Here is a 23,619-nt window from a genome sequence, read left to right on the forward strand (position 1 = left end):
TTAATTACAATGACAGACTTTGCGATTCAATTGAATATTAAGATTGCGATGAGAAGATAACACAAACGTATTTTATGAATATAAAAAGACGAATTGCAATAACATAAAGCAACTATATTATTGTGTATTCAGTAAATTGTGCTAGTTAACTATCGGTTTGTACGCATTCAATATTGAACAATAAAACATTATAAGACGTTAAAGTCGCTTAAAAAATCGCAGTCGGAGATCGCTATAAATAAAAGAGCGCTTTGTATTGTCGATATGCTCCACCGGGTTGTCAGATATCGCTTACATTTATAAAATATTTACAGTCTTCACAATTTTCATTTATTACCATTGTGATTAAAGATTGTGAATAAAAATGGCATCCGTGTCAACGTATTCCGTTTTTGCTTGCATATTTTATGAATATGGTTTTAATTTATTTTATAAAAAGAAATAAAAAATAATAATAAGAAAATTCCACTAAAATAATTTTAGAACACTATACAAGATCGGCAAAATTGGTAGCACATAGTTATTTTAATAAGATTTACTTGCTAAGATATTTAACGATAATAGATACCAATAATATTAGAGAAAAAGCGTTAGTTGAATGATTGGTTAAATCGAAAATGAAACAATTTTGTATCTAGAATTTCGATCAACTTAAAAAAAATCATAAAATTTATTAGATCAGAACACTATTATACGAGGAAATATCCTATTTTATGAAAAGAAAGATTATGTATAAACAATCAACAAAAGAAAAACCAATTAAAACATCACAATACTAATCAAGAAATAATATCTACTCGGATGCCATTGTTTAACAATCTTTTATATCAAAGGCAATTGATTACTTTACAGATAAATATTCAACATCTATAATATGTCCCTAGTTTCGTTCCGTTGTTCGATGTCTTTCAGGAAATGTAATTTGTCTGCGCGGTACCTGTCAGAGGAAAGAATTTCATTATTTCCTTTGAAATGAATTATGCTAATAGCAATACGGAAATATTGTATTGTAAGATATTTCATATTGCTTTGCAATAACTAGCAGTACACTTAATTTGGTCGGTTAATGGTTATCTTGCTCGTATCATACGTGAGAATTCGTACATCATTTCGACATAAAATGCGTTGAAAATTTGCGAGATATAAAAAAAAAAACAATTGTAGTTTCTTTTGTTTAGTTACAAAGGAAACAGAAAATTGAAATCTTAATGTTCCCAAAAGATAATAAATAAATAACGTTTTAAATCCTTTTAAGACTTTACCAAATTCTAAACAAAGTTTACAAAGAGGTTGACTTTTGATCTTTAATCGAAATGCTTTAGGAATTTCAATAGCTAAAAAAGTATTTATTGAAAATTTCTCTAAAAAAACTAAATAACAAGCATTACAAATTATTTGGATATTATTAAATCGACATTTCATTTACATCCATGTCTCGTTTTGTTTGTGTCTTTATATTTTGTATTGATGCTCACAATACGGGCCACGAGTTATATATAGTGTGGGCATCTTGGTTCAAATAATGCATATTCAATTTACTGTGTTAACAGCCTTATCTTATAGTCATGAGTATCAAGGAGATTGTACGCTTGATTTTTGAATAAATATTTTTTACTTTACTATAATAATACGTACTTGGATCGCTTTTTTCTTCTCACTGTATCAACTGGTGCTGCTTCAACACACAACACGATTAGTTTTGAACTGCAAGGATACCTGTAAAAGATAAAATACTTACAGATATTTATATATTACTAGCGGTCCGCCCCGGCTTCGCCCGTGGTACCTACATGTTTAAACTATCCTATCTCTCAAGCTGGATCGAACTGCACATGGTGTGCGAATTTTATTATAATCCGCGGTTAAGTGGTTTAGGAGTCCATTGAGGACAAACATTGTGACACGAGATTTATATATATTAAGATTATAGAGACGATATATTTAAGATTTTTCTACTAATGTAGAGGTCTAAGTTTTGAAATTTTAGTTGTTTGTTGGTAGAATTATTACAGGAACTACAGAACCAATTTTGCAAAATTTGAGGACAGCTACATATTCTTGATAAACAAAGGCTTTGTGCAGTTTAATACTAGTTATACATAGATGGATTTATTGTACATACATTAATTTATAGATACTAGAAAGCCGCTGAAAACAAAAGTTAAATCTAAGTTTGATGTGATTAATATCATTACCTGAGTAGTATATAGCCCTATCGATCACAACCATTTTTATAATTACAACATATCAATGATTTATTTTTCAATGAAAATAAGTCGAAATAATTAATATATAGCGAGCGGTACTTGATTCAAAATACTTTCTTTCAATTCTCGTTAATTGAAGGATGTTATAAATATCTTCCCTAACAATATTTTATTTGTAAGCTAACATTAAATCATATTCAATTATATCAAAGCTGAGTGCAAAAATTATTTACGCTAGAACAGTTTCTAAGAAAGTAAAATCATTTGCCTTTGTACGTCTTTCAAAGGGAGAGTTTCTAACAATTTTTTCAGGATATCTGCTTATTTAAGTAGAAAACTGTGTATGTTTTATTTCTTGTGAAAGTTTTTCAGCTTAATTTGATTTATGATGAAAAACTTAAATATTTATAATTGGATAAAACCAAATTTCTTCACTACTTCATTTTTAAAATAATTCGAAGTTTCAGTTAAAGAACATCGTATTCAAAACCAGCGGCGTTTATCAAGAAAATAATTAAAATATAATTATGTACCTGTGATTAAAATCAATTATCAATATCTTAAAATAGTACACAATAATTGGCAATCTTGCAAAAGCAATTTCTCTCACACAACCATTGTGCTTATAACGGGAGAATTTGAAAAAAATGTCGTCTCTAGTTGACAAAAAAGGACCGTTTGAAACAATAGTTTCCTCTATATAAGTACTCACGTCTCTTGGTCTAAAAGTTTATTTGATCTAAGCGAGGATGCCAGGCCGAACTTCTCTGGGTTGCTGGTGTGCCAAGCGTCACAGAACGCATCCATCGCTGGCTCGCCACCGGGGCTAGCGCCGTGCCATACTGCTTTAGTCGCCCTGGATACATAATTTATATTTAAATACGTGGAACGTTGCTACGCATGTTTAAGGGTGCTTTTCCACCAACCATGTGCGAGGATGTGTAGTGAGGAATGTGTTTGTAGATAACCAATAGTATCGCTTCAAACATTAAACACTTCAAAATTCCAACTAAATGTAGCGATACGGATAGGAGTTTTCAAACACATCCTTGCACAATAAGGTGGAAAAGTACCCTAAAATGTTTTCTCTACGTAATACGTCCTCCTCGTCTCGACTCTGTACCAAATTTCATCAAAATCCGTTCAGTGGTTTAGGCGTGAAGAAGAGACAGGCAGATCAATACTTTGGCATTTATAATGTTAGTAAGGAAATATTTATGATTGCCAATTTTTCATAAACCTCAGTAGATACGTTTAATTTTATTAGCAAATCCTGGAACAAAATGAACGAAATCCATATCCAATTAATAATTCTATAAAAACATACATTGACGACAAATACAATAGAGCCTTCGTCGGTATTTTAGCTTATCAAAACTGATTAAATGATTGAAATGTATACCTATTAACACATATCAAAACATATTAACTATTTAGAGTTCGTACGTTCGTGTTTAGCTAGAAACAGAAACAAAACAAAAACACCACTACGAAACCTAGATGTTAATCCAGCACATACAAAAACCCCGAACATTATATCAAAATAATAAGTACTTGTTCATTAAACGCTTATCTCTTATCAAAGAACATTTCTACTTTTTTATAATTACGCATAAACATAACCTAAAAACCCACATTAAATATACATAATATACAATCACTAACAATCGTTTCACGTACATCGTAATATTTCAAAGTACGACTAAGTTACATAATACGAACCTACTTCACAAGTCATCAGAACTTTCTATCCACTCCTCACAACATATAATCAAAGCAGAAATTACACTCGTACAATGTTTACTTTTCCAAAATTGGGTCATCATAAAATTGTAAGCGAATTTTACCTTCATGAATATAATAATACGTACGAACGGCTTTCGGGCGCAGGGACTATAAAATGGATTATTATAAAAATAGTGCGGCAAAAACAACTAAGTATTTTTCTTTGTCTCCGTAATTTAAACGCGAACATGGAAATGCACGTTATGTAATTAGTATGAAAAGGGATAACAATATTAAAATGTAATTTTCATTATATTTCTTTTTGTATCCTCATTACTTACTGTGATATAATCTGGCTTCGCAAAAGTAGCACAAGTAATATAATATGTCAATAGCATTAAGCCTTAATTAAAATCTAATGATTCCGTACAATATTTCATCTGATAAATTCCGATCCCTTCAAAATATAATAGTCATTCATCTACCTCACAAAAGGGACATTTATCTCTTCTAATCAGTGCGAGTATATGTTAAGAATTTGATTAAATATTCAAATGAAGCGTAATAATGTGTGAAAGATTCTTATTACTGCAAAATGTTTCAGCCAAATGACGTCACATCTCACGAAGTTAATATCGCCGTCAATCTAGTTTAATCCATAACAGGGAATTAATAACAAAACACCTTCGCTATAATATCCTTTGACGATGATGAAATACTAGCAGTATTTCAAATACACTGACGGAAGAGAAAATAATTTCTGATTTGGAAATTAGCTTACACGACCTATTTTCAACAAACTAAAGAGGAATTCACGATTCTAAGAGCTATCGTGCGGATGTCTGAATGAGGTCAGCTTTTAGATTTTGATTAACAAGCGTTTGAATAAAGTTGTTTCATCAGCTTTGGTTTGTCTTACGGATTTTATTTAGTTTTACCGATATGTACTTATATGTACTTTGATTTTTGTTGAACTATCGAGATATAGGACCGATTCGACCGCCTCCTTGGTACAGTGGTTGACGCGTGAGCGTAGAACCGAGGGGTCCTGGGTTCGATTCCCGGTGGAGACGAAGAAAAAAAAAATGTCTCGGTCTGGCAGGACACAGAAGGCTGATCACCTACTTGTCCCTAAAGAAAATCGATCAGTGAAACAGATGTATGAATAATGCATCTGCCCCTTACCCCACTAGGGGACATGGGACTTCACACATCGAGATATAGGATGATAATTATAATATTTCCTTTTGAAAACTCTTGGAAATTTAATATTTTCTGCAGCTATAAAATATCATTTTTTATAAGCAAAAATGCCTTCGTATTATTAAATATTTACGAACTAATATTTCCGAAATAGCAATTACAGCACTATTTTATCAACATAGATTCATAATAACGTAGATATAAATGAACGGTAGTTACATATAAGAAGCAAATGTATAAAATAAGAAGAAAAATACATCCATCGAAGCACTTGGACTGAATTTGCATCAAACTCCGACTATCATATAAAATTAGCGAGGAAATGCAAATGAGCTGTATGAAATCGCGTTTTATGCAATGAGCTAGGACGCTCGAATCTTTGTGCTCAAATTTTACCAACTCTGGAATAGTGATTACTAACACAGACAAATTATTAATTTTAAAATATTATAAAATGAAATCTCTTTGTTACCAATGAAGTAAGTGTATTTTACGATGTCATTTATAGTTTATTCGACACAATAACACAGAGAAACAATCTCTCGAAAATTAGTTAATAAAGGTAAAAAAAAAAACGTCAATAACAACGTTAAAACTTATACTGTCTTAAATCTATCATAATATTACTTGTGTTTATTTAGTTTTATAAGTCTAACTAAAAAACGAAAAACTTATTCAATAATTTATTAATTTACGAGCCAGTCTCACACCACTTCCAGATTAAGCCACTGATGGCCTATTTGACACTTTTGGCTTTTAATTTCAGTATTCATATCTTCATTTTTCTTCATTCGTTATTTTAACTAACACACAAGATAAACAGAACATATTTTCATTAATACTTACCATATATTATCAGTAAGCACGTTCTTCCCACTGAAGCTATATATTCTCGGAGCGTGAGAGAACAACGCGCCAGACCCGTCGAACATTTCACTCCAAGAATTGAAGAGGACATCGCCTTTTATATTCACTATGGGTATTTCCCGGTCTACCCAACTCACTATGGAGTCCACTGTTTGTACCCTGTGACAAAAAATATGAATGTTTTTTTATACGTAGAGACTTGAGATTTCTGACAAAATTTACGAAAAATAATTCAAACTTTATGTAATGCCTTGTTTACAAGGAAGCTACGGGTTATGTTGAAAGAAGTTGTGTGGAAATATAGGGAATTAGGGATATTTTTAAATCTTAATATATATAAATCTCGTGTCACAATGTGCGCAATGGACTCCTAAACCACTTAACCGATTATAATAAAATTCGCACACCATGTGCAGTTCGATCCAACTTGAGAGATAGGATAGTTTTTATGAAAAAAAAACGTAAACATGTAGGTACCACGGGCGAAGCCGGGGTGGACCGCTAGTATACTTATAAAAGGATCCATCATAATTCAGACAAAATAAGCGGCACCTGAATAAAAACGTTACCGTAGTAAAAATCGTTTCACGTACATAAAGTCTAAATTGCATGAATATGTATAAGCTTTCAATGACACATTTAACATTCATTAAATCTTTGACTCTGCTGTTGCTACACTGTCAAAGGTAATTGAACGTAAGTGTAAAGAGAATAAAGTTGAATTTACCTGGACGAGATGAATGCGCGGAAAGTGCCATCGAGGCCGGCCCTCTGCGCTTGTCTGTGGCACTCGTAATTGGTACTGCTGACTCCGTGCATGTCCCCAGTATGGGGCTCGTTCAGAGCGGCTAGACGGAGCTGTTTACAATTACATTATTAATAGTTTTTTTTTTATGGAGGTTACAGAGCTGACGCGTCTGGTAAGTGCTCCACGTCGCCCATATGCACCTGCATATGCACATTGTGAGTATGTTGCCGGCCCTAATAGTTAATGTATTGTATAAATATAGAAAGTGCACACTCCTGTGCTTCAGAAAGTACATTATCTAGGTGATTAATTAATTAATAATTTTAGGTAATTGATACATAAGCGATGGATGACAGTCAAATTGAGAAAATGAACGACAACGAAAAAGTAAAACAATACAAACAATATGTCAAGTGCTCAGAAACAGAAATTTTGGGTTAGCTTCTAAAAAATATAATTTAATTTCTAAATATCTGAAGTGAAGCTTTCGCTGTGAATATTATAATAATCTATAAGAGAATCAATTTGTAGCAATAAGAAAATAGTTCAATATTAACATTATAATGAAGTATTGAATAAAAGTCACTAAGCTCTATAAAGCATACTTAATTAATTTTATAGACGAAGGTGACCTTCTAGTGATTTCTTCAGTTTCAATTTTCACGTAATTAAACAGAATAACAATCTATTTCTTAGAATACAAAGAACGGTAAATTAAAATTTAATTATATTGGAAAGGTAAGAAATTTTTAGTATGCTTATTCTAGTACATATTGATAATTTTATAGAACTTTCAATTTAATTGTATGTATGTACCCACAAATTTAGGGATTACACCGCAAATGTCAATAGTTTTTAAGCCTATTTGTGTCAATTCCAATTTGTGAACCAAATAATAAAAAATAAAAACTACTTATTGCAAGTGTAGTAAGTACTATTTTGCTAAACATTAATACATCTAAATTCTAAATGAATGAACTTTTTCCCCTTTGGGCTGACACAGTTTGGTTTTTGCAAAGAGAATGCAAAACGACGCAACTCACGGCAGTTTGGCTGGCCGTGATTGAATTTTTTTTCACAACAAATCTATTATGAACTTTCGTTTGCAGTTGATTACTTTGCTATAAGATAAATTGTGTACAAAATTTTAAAAAACTTTGTTTTCCGCATGCACACAAATACTTAAACTTTTGACTGAAACGTAAGTACTTAAAATTACACATTTTGATAATAAATGAGAATAAAATCAGTAATTTATTTCCACTTTTATGTCAACGAATTCACGATTTTACAATCTTTCTTGTTGTTTATATGCAATGCAAAGGTCAAATTTTTTAACAGTTTACTCATAAAACATCTATAAACACAGACAAAGGATATTGACATTTTTGAAGTATTAATTACACTACACTTTATTATCATGCAACATACGTACCACGGGGCCTTCCCCCAAGGAATTCTTCTGGTGCACCAAGCTTGATGTCCCTAGAATGTTCTGGAGGGGTGTTCGAGTTGGCCCTGTGCCGGATAGATTGTGTACCGCCAGCAGGGAACCCATCTGTTCAGATCGAAATCATATTTTAGTATAAACTTTGTTGCTTCATAAATTTGTACTATGCATATGCAATGATAGTTTTTAATGCTTCTATAAATGTAAAAATAATATCTCAATGAATGCTGTTGGTATACTAAATGAAATAATATTATAATACTCATAAACTATGGTTTAAGAAATGTTAAGTTAGTTTGTGTACGCTTCTCTAACTTATATATTATCAATTGGGCTCAAAATCAACATCTTAAAAATCCCTCTTCAAAGAATGTATATTCCTAATTTCTAACCTACGCCAACACAGTGAAGAGTGGCATTGTACAATGTACAGCTGCTAATTTATAAAATGTTGGTGTCGTTTAACATTTTTATGTGATCCGTCAATTACTTTCCTGCGACGTTATATTTTATGATTTATAAACAAAAAAAGGCTACAGAAAACACTTATTCACATGGGATTTTACGTAGGTTTCGTTTAAATAAATCTATACCGTGAAACGGGATCTTTTCCCAATGGAACATCAAGTAGATTTTACCTTTTTATCTGATAAAATTACCGATATCTTGGAAATATAACATGCGATGCGAGTGTTTACTGAACGAAGGGAATTCTCTGAGGCACTTATATTAATGTTCATTTCTCAGAATTTACTATAAATCCAAATTAAAGGAAAGTTATCGTGCGATCGTCGGATAATCGAAGGTAAGTGTTTATTTACTATCGTGTGTTCAAATATAGTTTTATTGCGTTGAATTGTCAATACTCCATTTTTAACGAAGTATGCTAACTACTTCTAATAACTCGTTAAATTTAAATTTAACGTTTGATGATGATTCGGAAACGGCTCCTTAGCCGCTTTTAAATTTTAAAAGCGCTAAAGAGTTATGAATTAAATAAATAAAGGAATTAACTTCATTAGTTTATCTTCAATTCTATCTAAAGGTTTATTTACTTCGCAATAAAAAATGTTAAAAAATACTGTCTCAACTTTCAGTTTTTTTTTCAGATTTACACAACACACAATAAAACAGTGGCATTTTATTGTTTTTGTTTTAATTGTATTTTCCTTAAAATCCAAATCAAATTACTCGCAATAACAAAAAACAATACGTTGTACTGCGCAGATATTTTACCATTTCGTGCCCTTGGGACAAAATGATACAAACGCATTACGTAAACTTGAGAAAAAATGTCTGCGTAATTGGGTCGAGATAAATTTTCTGTTTTATTTCGTCGAACCTCGAATATTTTACGTAAACAAAACTCTTTACTGATTCCGTCACGAGAATAGCGTAGTTTATTATTATGGAACGTTATCTACTTCTATATTAGTATTATGAAGCTGAACAGTTTGTTTGGATGGACGAGCTAATCTCAGGAACTCTCTTTCAGTGTTAGATAGCCCATATATCGAGGAAGGCTATAAGCTATAATATATCAACACGCTAAGACCAATAGGAACGGAGCAATGCGGATAAAACCGCAGGACATAGCTTGTTGTAGTAAAATTCTAATAACCTATAGAAATGTCTACTTATGTAGTTTCTTCGTGCACGAAAATAAATGCCAACAATACGTTACGTTAGTAATTAAAATCACTTCCTCCGTTATTACAAACTGCCATTCCAATTATCAAGCCACGATTCCAAATTAACTACATATTGAAACCACATAAACCAGCCAAGCGAGTTAGACACGGAAATTACTAAAATTGTAATACATTACTGTTCACATCTGGTTAACGCAGAATTCAGTATTTAATCTAAATAGTTTAATTCATAATTCACAACTGATATTGCTTTAAGGCATTGCAGAATAACCATTCAGATTATAACTGTTTTGTTTTCATTGTTGTGGTGAAAATACAACCTATAATAACTGATTTTTATAATCACATAAAATTAAAAAAGGCAATTCAGCATCTTATAGACATACAGAACATAAGTATGACTTGAATGTAGAGATTTTTCTACACAACTAATTAATATGTAGATATTAATTAATGCCTCTGATTTCTTTGTAACTTACATGAATTTTAATAACTTATTTTCAACTGTAAGAATATATTTTCATGTTTAAAGGTTTTTTTTACATTATGTGTACACAAGCATTTTGTAAACTAATTTCAATACAAATAATATTATTAAAATAATGGAACTACTTTCAATACATAATATTATTAAATTAAGAAGCAAAACTTACAGAAACATACTGCCATCCATTATTGACGCGGATCAACAATGCCTGTTCTTGAATAACATACGCCAGAGTCCCTCGGGGATTCTTCGCTCCCAACTATTTTGACACAAATATTTTTAATTAAAATACATTTTTATGTTTTCAATATAAATTTTCAAGATAAAAAGAATTTTGAAAGTGAATTAAAATTATTTATACTTCGTAGCATCTCGATGTTATAATATTATATAAGTATACAAGAACTAAAACAATTCAGGCAACATCATATAATTATAAGTTACATTTTCTATGGGAGCATTTTACAAAACCAAATCAAATTTGATAATTTATTACTAAATTAAAATATGTTCTATTGAATTTGTACTGACACACTATTTAAAAATACTTACACGTAATAGAGAATCGGTGTTTTTGAACAAAATAGTGCCGATTATTGTTTTCCCGTCTTCTTCGTCATCGTAATCTCCATTTTCATTCACTACATCTAGCGGCTCTGCAAGACCTAATAAAAAAAAAAACAAAAGAATATACATCATAAAATACCTATACTATGTACATATTGAAACTGCATTTAAGATTATATAAAATAAATAAAAAAAGCAATTAATCATGATTAGGTTTTTTTCTAGAAACTGGTTGTAGTTTTTGTATTAAAATTAAAATTGGATAAACGTGGAGCTAGTCAATTAAAATTGTTATGAATTATATTTAATTAATTATAATTATTAATTATATACGTCGAACATATAAAAAATACGACAAAATAAATCAAAGTTTTTCGTATCCGTAGCATCGTAGTCCGTAGCACCCGTAGCATAGCCTTGGATCGCCACTCATGATACAAATTCGACAATCGAATTTGCTTTTCTAAGTAGGTATATCAGAAAACCTTTTATTCGGTGGTTTTATAGAAGAACAAAAAAAATGCATCATATTATTAAACACGTTTGTGAAAATCAAAACAAGCAGACACAGTTTATGATAATTAATTCCATTCTAACACCGACCATCATGCGTAGTATGCCGGTATGCGATGAACCTAAGCATGGTGTCTCATTCATATTCAGTAACAGTTAATCATATTAAAATGCTTCACTACTTAGTGAATTATGGCTAGTTACAACGCTTGTAATGGCGTAAAGTGCTTTTATTGTTTTAATTTTTGCGCGGAAAATTATTGAATTACTTAGTAGCAAAATATCGTGAAACTTAATAATTTTGTCTATAAATAGAGGTAAAAATCATAGTGAAAATGAACCTAATTTTGTTATAAATTTTTTTTATATTCTAAACTAAAATATAGAGTTAGTCATTTAACGAACGTGGGCATAAAAACTGTTCCATATATTGTAATATTCCATAAAATTTCTTAATTTGAAATGCAAGTTATAAGGAAGCAACAAATACTTACGATATTGTCCCTGTCTAAACTGCATAAAATTATTTATACTCCTCAGTATTTGCAGTGGGTCCCTTGGTTTACCTGTTAAGTGTAAAATAATTTTTTTGAGATATTTTTTAACGTTCATTTTATGTACTTAATTTTTTTTTTTTACCAAATGGAAACATTAGGATTCCATTTAACAGATACTAATTATAATATTAACCAAAGCTAAAAATTGTTTAAATCAAGCGTTTCAATGAAATTGCTACCATACAATTTAACACATCTTTCTCCAAAATCACTTCAATTTATCGTCAAACAAATTAAATGCCCTTCGAATGATCGGAATGGGCATTAACACCCACACTCACCGGAAGCGGTTTCAAGTCGATTGATTCCCGGGCTATCCGTCAATGTGTCAACATGCTCGTTAACGTTACCCGGCAGCCCCGGGGGCCCTGGAGGCCCTGGTACTGGCACGTACTGCACGTTGGGGCTCGCAGGGCCCGGGGGTCCGGGAGGCCCTCGCGGTCCGTCCGTACCAGGGCCACCAGGCGTACCGTCTATTCCACGATCACCTTTTTCACCCTTGATCTGAATAATATGTTCAATTTCAATGACACAAATAAGAGGTTAGTGAAATAAAATCGTAAAGGTAGAGCCTAATTTTGATTAAATATTGATATTGTTTTAAAACGAAATATAAATTATCCAATGCTAGTAACAGGGCATTAAGATTAGCTTTAGTGTATTTTTTCGAATAAAGTCATTAATTTATTAATTTATTGCCCAGAATATTCTGTGAACAATGTTATAATTTATATTTTAACTAGCTTTATTAACCGCTAAAAAGCTATAAACGCTAAGCCATTAAAAAGGCGATAATTAATGGAGTGGGGTAATTTATTCGTTTCCGCTCGATAACCGTGTTTGAATTTCAGATTTACCTTTTCGAGGTCCGCTAAAGCGATGCCCGGTTCCCCCTTTTCACCTTTCAGGCCTTGCGCGCCCGGCGGCCCCGCGATCCCGGGCGGACCCTATTAAATCCAATTTTATACGATTTAGGATTTACGACTTATAGTTTAGCTTAAGTGCTTAAATCAATGGATTGCAATGTAATCCCTTTTTCATCGGCGAGGGATTTTTATTTATGTTAAGTAATGAAAAAAGGGAATGTACAAATGTTTTTACTGGAATTGTTTATGGTGGATTTATTTTCAATGAAAAGGGTTGGTAAGAATTTTACTTCATTTTTTTATTATCATAATATACATATAATATTTTATTTCTATTATATCTACTAAAGGTCAGACTAGGGTGAAGTTGATAGTTTTATTTAAAATTGATAAAAACCAAAATATAGTAATAAAAAAAAATTCGTTTGTTGAAAAAAGGAAGAGTATCTAGATATTAAATTAATTTCATTAAATATGTAACCTTGAGATAATATAGAGGTTTAGACTTTTGGATAATTTAAACTAATTACTACATAGGTTATAATCCTTTTGTTAAAAACTTACTGTCCATCCCGGAAGACCAATATCACCAGATAGACCGTTTGTTCCCGGAACTCCGGGTGGCCCTGGTAAACCTGGAGGGCCCCGGGGCCCGGGTGCGCCTGGATGCCCTCGCTTCCCTCGAGGGCCCGGTTCTCCTTTGTCACCCTAATGAATAAAAAATTATTAATAACGAAGTTAATAAATAATAAATCTGACTATATGCTATACGGATAATTTTTCGTGCTAATTTAACAATAAACCGAAATTAAAGTTAATTTTAGTTTTTACAATGCAGATAATTTGTTTGATTGAGAAGAAAAAAACTACTTGTCTTAATCATGGTAAAAAAACTTGAACTTGTCTTAGTCACAATGTGTGTACAAAAAACATAAAACTGAATCAAAACCGCTATAAAGACTACAGTATGACAAAAACGAGGCAAGATTTATCATTCGTATAGCCCACGCTGCTGCGAAACTACTGCAGCGATATAACACTTTATACGAAGAAAATATTGTCTGCGGTGCCAACTTGTCCTTTTTGACAATCGCTTTATAAGGCTACGTCTGAACAGAAATTGTAGCTATGGCGAAAAATGTTGTTTGTAAGGTTGTTTGTGACAGAAAAATATAACACATATTGGAAACTCAATTGTGTGTATTCAATTGAATGGACAGAATTGATCTTAACACGATTGGCGAATATAAACCAAGTCATGTCTTTTGTATCAGACAGATTTTTCTTTAGGTCATTACGAGTATCCAAAATAACTATTACCTTTGTCATTATAACAGCTTCATCACGCGAAATAGCTACAGGACCTGGTGGTCCTGAATCTCCTTTATCACCTTTTGGTCCCGATAACCCTGGTGGCCCCTGAGTGCCAGGTAAACCCGATGGCCCAATATCCCCCCGCTCCCCTGCTTTGCCATCAGTCCCTGGAAATCCTTGTGGTCCTTCTATACCACGCGTCCCCTTTTCACCCTAAACAAAATGAATTTTTACTCAGTACTTAATTGCACAAGAACTGTAAAACTATTCAGAATTTTAATAGGACCAATTTAGCAAAGCTTTTGTATTCAAAAGTTTGAATAAGTAATGATGTTAATTAAAAAGTTAAAAGAATATTAATGACGACTTTCTCGTATTGATTCATACTTTACGACTTTGATTGAATCATATTGATATCATACAAAGAACGTCCTTAACAAAATTAAAAGGAAAAACCAGCCCATAGAATTCTGCTTTTTCAACATAAACATCATCAAAAATTATATCACAGTAGATGGTGACTTCGGTCTTCGTACTAAAAAATTGTTTAAATATACCAAGTTTATGTATGATATTATGACTAGCTGTTTAATAAAGTTAAATATATTAACCATCAAAAAATATCTCTCGCTATTAGTAACATCTGGCACATAATTACCTTCTCGCCTCGGTCTCCCTTATCGCCCTTGAGCTTAGCGACGTCCCGCGGCCCTGAACGAATACATTTATATTCAGTTTACGTTATGGAAAACTCATAAAACAGGGTGTTATTAGTAAAGTGCGGGAACGGGAATTCATGCGTGTTTGGTATAGAAGAGTTACTGACTCTTGAGCGGCTGCGGTTTTCCATCAAGTTCAATGCTCATGAATATTGAATACGCTTTGAATAATTATAAGGGAATTGTTAATATTATTAAGCGTAGCTTTATCCATTATTCGGCGAAGTAAAGTGATGGATTATGCGTTTGCGGTGTGGTGTGGAACATTTTGAATTTAACAAGCTACTTCCGATGTCTAATGTGTTGGGACATGAAAATTAGAGGAGCTGAAGATCTGAATTTAATATGAACGTACCTAAATATTTAAATTTCATATTTTGCTTTCCATTTTCTTAGTTTATGAGTTTAGGTACTAGGCTACACGATTTCAGTGTATAATTAAATTTTTGATCAATATTTTTTGCATTATGTAAGAAGTAAAGAAGTTCCGGCGATATTAACTGAAGAATCATTCAGAATTATAAAAGTCAATATATAACAGAACTTGATTTAACTATCCCTATAATTCAGAATTGTAATGAATCCACGGCAAGTTTATTAAACCTCCGGAAAACTTAATTATGTATGAACACGTGTTACTAAGTAAATTATTTGACATAGAAGGAACGTGAACTTCGGAACTAGTTTGGAAAATTTACTCAAAGCTATTATAGAAAACACTAGCAATCAAAACTTTTACTGCTCCGTGAAGTTCCGAAGATTTCGTCACTTCTCGGTTTTATTTTCGCTTCAAGAAGTTTAATTCATCTTTGGTAATAATCCTTTGCTTTTTACATGAAAAACTATTTGCTAAGATTGATGCAAATAGTATTAAAGTCTGAATCTAAATTCAGATTATGTAGATTACAATCAGTAAAAATGGCATTATGTATATTTACTCTAGCTAACTAAAAATACGTTATAATAGCTTCTCATTTGCTTCTCATAGAAATAATTGAGACTTTCAGAATAAAAACCAGCCAGTACTTAAAATTATGATGTCAGTTTATGAATAAAACAATAAGGCCTTCGTAGAGTACCTTAACACAAATTTTATTGACCTTTAAAATATAATGACTCGCCTTATTCATGTGATTATATCTAATCAATATTTTCACTACTCTACATACAAGGAAATTTTGAAATCTTATATTTATAAGCAAGTATCGTGTATCTAATTAACTAATACACATAAGGGCGGGTACACACGAGTCTCCCGTGACATAGCTTTTATACAATAAGTAGTTAGCATAATTCAATCCTTAATAACATTACCATATTCATTACCATAACTCAATAGATTTAATTCACGTATATTTAGTGGGACTTGTTCCTGATAATGTATGATTATGTGATATATTATGTACCATATTGATTTGTTATTACCATCACAATATTAATTATACGTTTACGATGATAATTACATAAGTAATTGGAATTATAAATAAGAATGAATGTGACGTAGCTATGTAGGTATATAAAAGTATATTAGCAGAGTTTCATTTCAAAAGCTTTGGCCTCGGTCAAACTACACAATTTTTTAATTTGATTCGAAGCTGTTGCGGAAAGATGTTAATTAACATTTGAAACCATAGTTTTAATAATGTTAGCTTACTTGACACGAAAATTGTGTGAAGCATCAATCGATTTGTGGAAACTTATCGAGACCGTGTATTATTTTTATTAAGTTTTTATCCTTCTAGGTAAATGCTATGTCTATTTTAGGAATTCGCTTGAAGCATGATTGAAATTCCAGCTACTGCACTGAGGCAATCAACTACGTGATGTATTTGAACTAGAACCAACTTAATTCCAACCTGATCTAGCGATGTCTCCTAAAACGGAGTTCTCAGACACAGCCGGTAGTGGAGGCCCGGGGGGACCCGGTAGACCGCGAGCACCTATAAAAATATTCCACATTAAAAATACAAGAATCAATCCACTCAAAATACATGACAAACGTTTATGTTTACAAGAACATAAAAAATATTTAACAATCCAAAACGAATAACAATACATCCATGGACGCATAAAACGCACGAAAATGAGACGTTTAATACCTCCCATAAACACGGGAATGCGCCAAAAAATGAAAAAGGAAGCTCTTTTAAGCAAAATATAAAACAAACGGCACAATTGAACATATAAAACGAAGTATTACAATAAATAATGCGCGCTGCTACGGAATTCCATCTCAAGGGTCCGGTAGTGAAATAAAGATTTTCCGAATCGTTGCAATAAAGCCCTAAAACGTTGCGAACGCGTTTCTCTCGCATAAATAAAAGGCATAGTGAAACATAAAATTTGATGGTTGAGTTAGTTTGTTACCTTTCTCGCCTTTTTCTGCGGGTCGGCCGTGGGGGCCCGGGAGGCCCGGCAGCCCGTCCTTGCCGGCTTGGCCGCGCTCGCCCTTCGCGCCGTGCGGCCCTCGCAACCCCGTGTAACCCTATAACAGTAATAACGCGCAACGCTGGTACACGGTTATAACGTAGTTATAATCTTCGCTCCAAGTAACATAACGGTACGTTACGAGGGTCAAAATGGACCATTATTGCATTGCGAAGTTTATTTCCCGAATACGTGTGTGACTTGCGATTTCTGATTTCCTATATTGTTACGACGTTGTGTTACGCAATTTCGAGATTGCTGGTATAGATATTGGTTAATAAATCACTTTTTGTGCCGAAATACAAAATGAATTGATTCAGCTAAATATTTTAACTCCAGAACAATGTAATAATAATTAAGCTCTAACGTTCTTGAAGACAGAAATAAAATTCTAGAAGATTTAAAAGTAATGAAGATCTAGACATCAAAGACTTGAGGCAATTAAAACGGAAGTATATTTGAACTTCGGCCAAGTAAAGGATGAGAGGACGGAATTTAATTATCAATTATTCAACAAGATCTTTTAAATTGAATTAAGGTTTTGTAAAAAATGATACTGTTTATTAACTGTTGAAATCGGAGTCCACAACTTTGTTGAATAGAAAGCATTACCCATACATTGATTTTTTGGCTGTTTACTGTGTTATTGTGACAATATTTTTGATAAATGTCACAACATAAAATTAGACCAATATTGATAAAATTTGAAGTTTTACATTGGTATTTCTACGTCAAAAAATACGCTCTAACATATCATTGTCAGTGCTACATTAACACGCGACCAACATCCAGGGGCGTGCACAGAGTTTTTGGACAGGGTAGGCAGAAATATTGCAATGATAATAAGTCATAAAAACTAATATTTCATATTGCAGTACTGATATTTGATTGGAGATACATAGTATTTCCGCAAAATAATGGAAAACATATCACGAACATAGGTCATATTATCTATAAAATAATTGTCAAAGTAGCAATGATATCCTAACTAGTATTCTATATTATTATGTAATTAATGATTAACTTTACCTTTGTGTATTACAAATTCCGGTATAGATCCATTTATAGATCGGCCTTTTTCCTATCACTCTCTGTTTGTTAAAAGTTTATTCATAAAACAAAAATAAGAATTTTTCGTTAAATTAGGTATGCCTTATTATCTTACAAAATACACTGATGATATACATAATCTATTTAGTTACTCTCAAAACACTTCACTTGCAAATTGTCGTAGTAAACATTATTAATTTTCTCAAAAAACAAATTTAACCTCAAAGTAAACGTTTGTTATTTCCAAAACAAAACAAACGAATAATGATACTATTTGCAGATGGTCTTTACCGCTACAAAATTGTATACATTATCACACTTCTTAAATTGGTCGCATATTCAACTTCAGTTTCGACTTTCGATGTAGTTCCGAATTCGGTTCGTACCTAATTCGTATATCTTCGTAAAAAGACACTGCCTACCTTGTGTGTTTGTGTGCGTGGTTTTATTACATCAGTGTGCCGTGTTTATAGGCACGCACACATATAAAATATGCGTAGACACGCAGAGCACACATATAAAAACTTAGACACGGATAGTTTGTGTCTTTGCCGTCCCGTGACGTACTGGGTCCTGTGGCGGCGCTAGTGCAGCGCATGAATAGTGACTTGAGCCGAGCCGGTGTTATAGAAATTAGATAATAATGCTACCAAAATACCGATAGATGGATCTAAAATATATTTGAAATATATTTTTATTTCATAACTACATTGCGCAATTAATAAAATTTAATGACGCTGTGAATTTCATTTATGATATTAAATATTGATCAGAGTTTGGTAAATGGTAGGGTAGGCAGTGTCTTTATGTCTTTATGGAATGCACGCCACTGCCAACATCACTTATCAAAACAACACAAATCGGACTAAACAAAACTCACAGCTCAATCATTAATTTCATGTCCAGTGTAGCCAGTGTCATAATGATAAATGGCTCACCCGTTCCCCTTTGTCGCCTTTGGATCCGTGTAATCCCTTCTCTCCTTTATTGCCCGGGTAGCCCCTTTCGCCTTGGGGTCCCGGGAGACCCATCGGACCTCTATCACCTGGGGGTCCAGGGACGCCCCCGGCCGCGTATAATCCCGTTGATTCCTGCATCAAAACTTGTAAGATAGATTGAAGGAGTTAAACGGTCCGTGTATGCATGAATACAAATAGGATATTATAGTGGTAGTGGGTTTTGGAGTTTAGCTGAATAAACAGTATTACACATAATATCTAATTTATAAAGTTCTTGTTAAACTCCTCCGAAACGGCTTGACCGATACTCATGAAACTTGGTGTGCATATGGGGAATTTGAAAATCAGATAACATCTATTTTTAAAACATCATATTATACACCAAATGTATGGTCTCAATAATAATGAAGTGGCACTTAAACTAGCTATAAATTCTATTGTTATTTAAAACACTAGATTTCATTTAGGGCCGATTTTTCAATCCATGGTTAAAACTTATCAGCCCAATATAGTATTACACGATAATATTAAAATGTCACCCGTAAACTGTCAAAGACGGGCAAAGAATACAATTTTGAAATTACCATTTTTTACCAATTAACAGTTTAATACGTTATTCGACGAATAAATATTAACCATGGATTGAAAAATCAGCCCTTATTAAGCAGTCGACGTATTCATTGAAATAAAACAATTAATACTCCTTTCAATTAACTATTTCTATAGAGACATATTGTGTCTATTATGTCTCATTCTACAGTATTGCTACAGTAATATTATTGTATTTGAAGTAGGTTAGATTTATTAAGGCTCGTATATATTACCTTACATTTCAATTTATATCAATTATTAGATATATTATTATAAGATAATCGATCAGTAATTGAAAGATATCGATTTGATATTAGTCTTATACATACTGTATTTTATACGACATGCCTATTATTTTGAAGGTAACAACAAAATTGAGATTTCATCTAAAAAATGTCACAAAAACGATGCAATCCCGAGAGCATAGCTCGGTCGACCAGCTGCGGTGAAAAGAAATGTGAATTTGCATTTTTATAAATAGTACGTACCTACAGTTGTTATTATGGGAATTGAAAATGAAATGAGAACACTATAAACATCTTTTTTACTATGTATAGCAATGAGGCAATAATATTAAGGCTTATAATAAATGTATGTAGAAGGATCACCTTCTATTTTGTTGATTGTGCTAGGTTATTTACATATAGTTTTTTCTATAAAAAAAAGGTGTCTTACACTTAATATTTTTTCATTATCCATTCTCGTGACTAAATTGATTGATATACAACATACAGAAACAAGAAAGTACACAATTCATTTTTAATGTAACGCCGAATCAAACATATTTTAAATTACTTTTACCGGAAATAAGAGCTTCACAATTTTTTTTCACAATGCTACTCCCTTGAGGAAGTTTCTTACAAGGATTCCATCATGAAAAATTTATGAAACCTTATTATTCATATTCGATTTCTCTGATTTCTAAGGTAACAAATATAATGTTTAATTATTTAAAGATCTTTATTCCATTCATCGTCAATAATTAAAGAACTTGCTATTCCGGGCTCAAAAGTATCCTCACGCAATTAAAAATACCTTTTAGTACAAAATATAAGTGGAAATTGGAATTCTATTAAAATTCCGGCAAAACGAAAATTATAAGTATCTTATGGTAACACTTTCCATTAAGGGTCGCAGCTAAATTTAATTTAGCAATTTGCTGCTTTTAGGACCTTAATAATATTGTCTTTTTCTTTTTCCGCTTCTATTTTGAGGCTTTATTAGGTTTTGATTTTAGATTAAGTCACTAATTCTTCTTATATTATTATTGGGAGCTTCAAGTGCAATTAGAAGTGAAGACTTATTACACTATTGACTATAGCTTTTTAATAAAATTAGAAAAAACAACTATTACCAATAATTGCGGAGGAACGGTACCAGGAGGCCCCGAGGGCCCCGCAGGTCCTTGCAGGCCAGGTGTACCATCCGCTCCCGGTTCACCCTTTGGCCCTGGTTGTCCTTCAATACCAGGTGCTCCAGCTTCACCCGTCTCTCCTCTATCACCTTTTAGTCCAGCTGGGCCAGGGGGACCTTGTTCTCCCATTTGACCCTGTCAAGTGGACGTTTGTTAAGTTAAATGTGTGGAACTTAATATCTTCATAAGGTATATAATAGTAAACTACAAAAGTAAAAGTCGTTGAATTACGTTTGAATCATACGCTATTTAAAGACTTCGAAAAAGAAGAGGATTATTTAATTTAAAGAAGACAGGTCTTAACTGCTCTGTTACCACATTTAATTATTATGACTTGTTTTACATAACAAACGCACTAATACAATTAATACAGATGAATGGCGTCAATTTTTTTTAAATATTTGAATGCCATATACTAATAGCCAAATAGAAAACATATTCCATTGTGGAAACAATTGATTGTTTATTCATTAATTCATATTCATACCGTTTTCCCTGGAACTCCAGTGGTCCCATCAGCACCGGTAGGGCCCTGAGGCCCTGGTGGGCCTCTGACACTTGGAATCGTAGCAAGCATTTGTGATAAGTCGTTGATACTGCATTTGCATTGCGACGATATTTGAACCTGTTGTGAAAATATTTTAACTTTTAATCGTGTTTTCTAGTGAAATATTTTAAAGGATTTAAAGCTCGGCTAATTATATTTCTTTCTACATTTTGAAAACTATACAATGCCTCTACTTGTGGGCAGACTGAGTTGTTACATGTCTTGATGGTGATTGAAAAGATTGTCAAGCAAAACTACCTCTAGTTTCTTATCTTTTTCTTTGTTTTTAATGATGTTATGTCGTCTAATAAAGTAAGATTAGAAAGCTTAAGATAAATAATTAATAAGGACTTACGTATGTAATAATAGACTTTGCAAAACATATTATACGTCTCCATCATTTTTATCTAATGAGATTCATTACCCTATTTACACCGAAATCTGCACAATATTTATAATATATTCATGTATACGTACGTTGTTCGCACGGTCCTTCGTATCTCCGGAAGGACCCACATCTCCGTCCACGTCGGCTAATCTCTAAACAATACAGAGTTTTCAGCGATATTATCATCTTTTCCATTGTACATACGAGACAAGTTCTCACGAGAATTTATTGGCCAGAAATCCGGCTGTTTTGTTAGGATAATATAAGTCCTAATCTAAGATGGGTTAAAATGTTGACTTTATGGTGCACCTACGTTGGGTTAAACCTACGATATTTTAGCAAGCAAAAAATATGAGTAATAATATAAAAGCAAGAGATTCCGTATTAAAATTAGGTCTGGAAATTTTAAGATACTAATATTTAGATAAAAATATTTCAGATACTTACAGTGTCACCTTTATCTCCTTTGTGAACAACTGTGGGAATAATAAACAATAAACAATATTTTAATTTTCCAAAATATCATAGAACATTAAAATAGCATTCCATGTGAACACTAGGATTTCCTGTATCGGGAAACAAGTTTCTTCCAGTAATACATTTCATACATTAGAATAAATAAAATGTTGTGTGGTTTTATGAAACCACGGTAAAAGTGAAACTGTTCGAACGGTTCCGAAGACTGCTTTGTGTAGCGCATGTCGCGTGTCGGTCGGCTGCCGAGTAGGTATACCTACTCGGCAGCCGCGATACACGCGACATGCGCTACACAGACCAAAAAGTTTGAGACGATGTAATAAAAATTTCACTTTAAAAAATACATTTTTATTAGATATATAATTCAAATATGCCTTTAGCTGTATCTAACTCTGCAGCAAATATTATTAAAATGGGACTTAGTAAAGCGTAAAATCGTAACACAGTAACTTTGGAATTTAAAACATTCATAGAACTCTTTGCATTAAAACGTTTTAAATTGAAAAGCAATACATAAAATGGCTTAAAGTAACAAAAGTATATTCAATTCTGAACAGTACTCACATGGTGAAGAGTGGGATATAACGGGTAATCGGTTTTCATCTGGATTCACCTGAAACAAAAAAATATATTTCAATATTTTTGTTCATACAGTTTTTATTCTGCTTTAAATTTCACTTCGGTTATTTCGATATGTTGGACGGAATACAAATCAGTTGGATTGTACGCTCCAATACCGAGGAGTGTTTTTTGATAAGTTGACGCTCGGAATAAGTTTCGATAGGCAAGTTTTATTGAATAATTGTATTTTATTTATTTGTATTTGACTAGCTTTTCGCCCGCAGCTACGCCCGCTTGCTCTAAAACTTTACAAATGATATATGTATATAT

General features: G+C 32.5%; 1 protein-coding gene across 1 annotated transcript in view; it reads right to left on the reverse strand.

Moving 5' to 3' along the window:
* Positions 1 to 802: 802 nt before the first annotated feature.
* The window catches only part of LOC149484172 (uncharacterized), a 51,579-nt gene continuing 28,762 nt past the window's right edge, over positions 803 to 23,619 (reverse strand). The window contains exons 2-23 of the mRNA XM_089701864.1: positions 23,293 to 23,341; positions 22,699 to 22,727; positions 22,341 to 22,403; positions 21,804 to 21,941; positions 21,257 to 21,451; positions 19,291 to 19,443; positions 17,243 to 17,360; positions 16,732 to 16,815; positions 14,815 to 14,867; positions 14,163 to 14,369; positions 13,407 to 13,550; positions 12,834 to 12,923; positions 12,258 to 12,480; positions 11,914 to 11,985; positions 10,892 to 11,004; positions 10,506 to 10,598; positions 8,186 to 8,308; positions 6,730 to 6,860; positions 5,982 to 6,161; positions 2,920 to 3,063; positions 1,636 to 1,716; positions 803 to 937 (exon numbers count right to left, since the gene is read on the reverse strand). Of these exons, the coding sequence (XP_089557990.1) occupies positions 868 to 937; positions 1,636 to 1,716; positions 2,920 to 3,063; positions 5,982 to 6,161; positions 6,730 to 6,860; positions 8,186 to 8,308; positions 10,506 to 10,598; positions 10,892 to 11,004; positions 11,914 to 11,985; positions 12,258 to 12,480; positions 12,834 to 12,923; positions 13,407 to 13,550; positions 14,163 to 14,369; positions 14,815 to 14,867; positions 16,732 to 16,815; positions 17,243 to 17,360; positions 19,291 to 19,443; positions 21,257 to 21,451; positions 21,804 to 21,941; positions 22,341 to 22,403; positions 22,699 to 22,727; positions 23,293 to 23,341 (2,553 nt within the window). The 3' untranslated portion in view covers positions 803 to 867. The remainder of the gene's footprint in view (positions 938 to 1,635; positions 1,717 to 2,919; positions 3,064 to 5,981; positions 6,162 to 6,729; positions 6,861 to 8,185; positions 8,309 to 10,505; positions 10,599 to 10,891; positions 11,005 to 11,913; positions 11,986 to 12,257; positions 12,481 to 12,833; positions 12,924 to 13,406; positions 13,551 to 14,162; positions 14,370 to 14,814; positions 14,868 to 16,731; positions 16,816 to 17,242; positions 17,361 to 19,290; positions 19,444 to 21,256; positions 21,452 to 21,803; positions 21,942 to 22,340; positions 22,404 to 22,698; positions 22,728 to 23,292; positions 23,342 to 23,619) is intronic.

Source organism: Colias philodice, chromosome 12, assembly GCF_061535455.1.
Source record: "Colias philodice isolate Cphi_HAF_F1 chromosome 12, ilColPhil1 Martin Lab GWU primary, whole genome shotgun sequence".
In the NCBI taxonomy this organism is placed as follows: domain Eukaryota; kingdom Metazoa; phylum Arthropoda; class Insecta; order Lepidoptera; family Pieridae; genus Colias; species Colias philodice.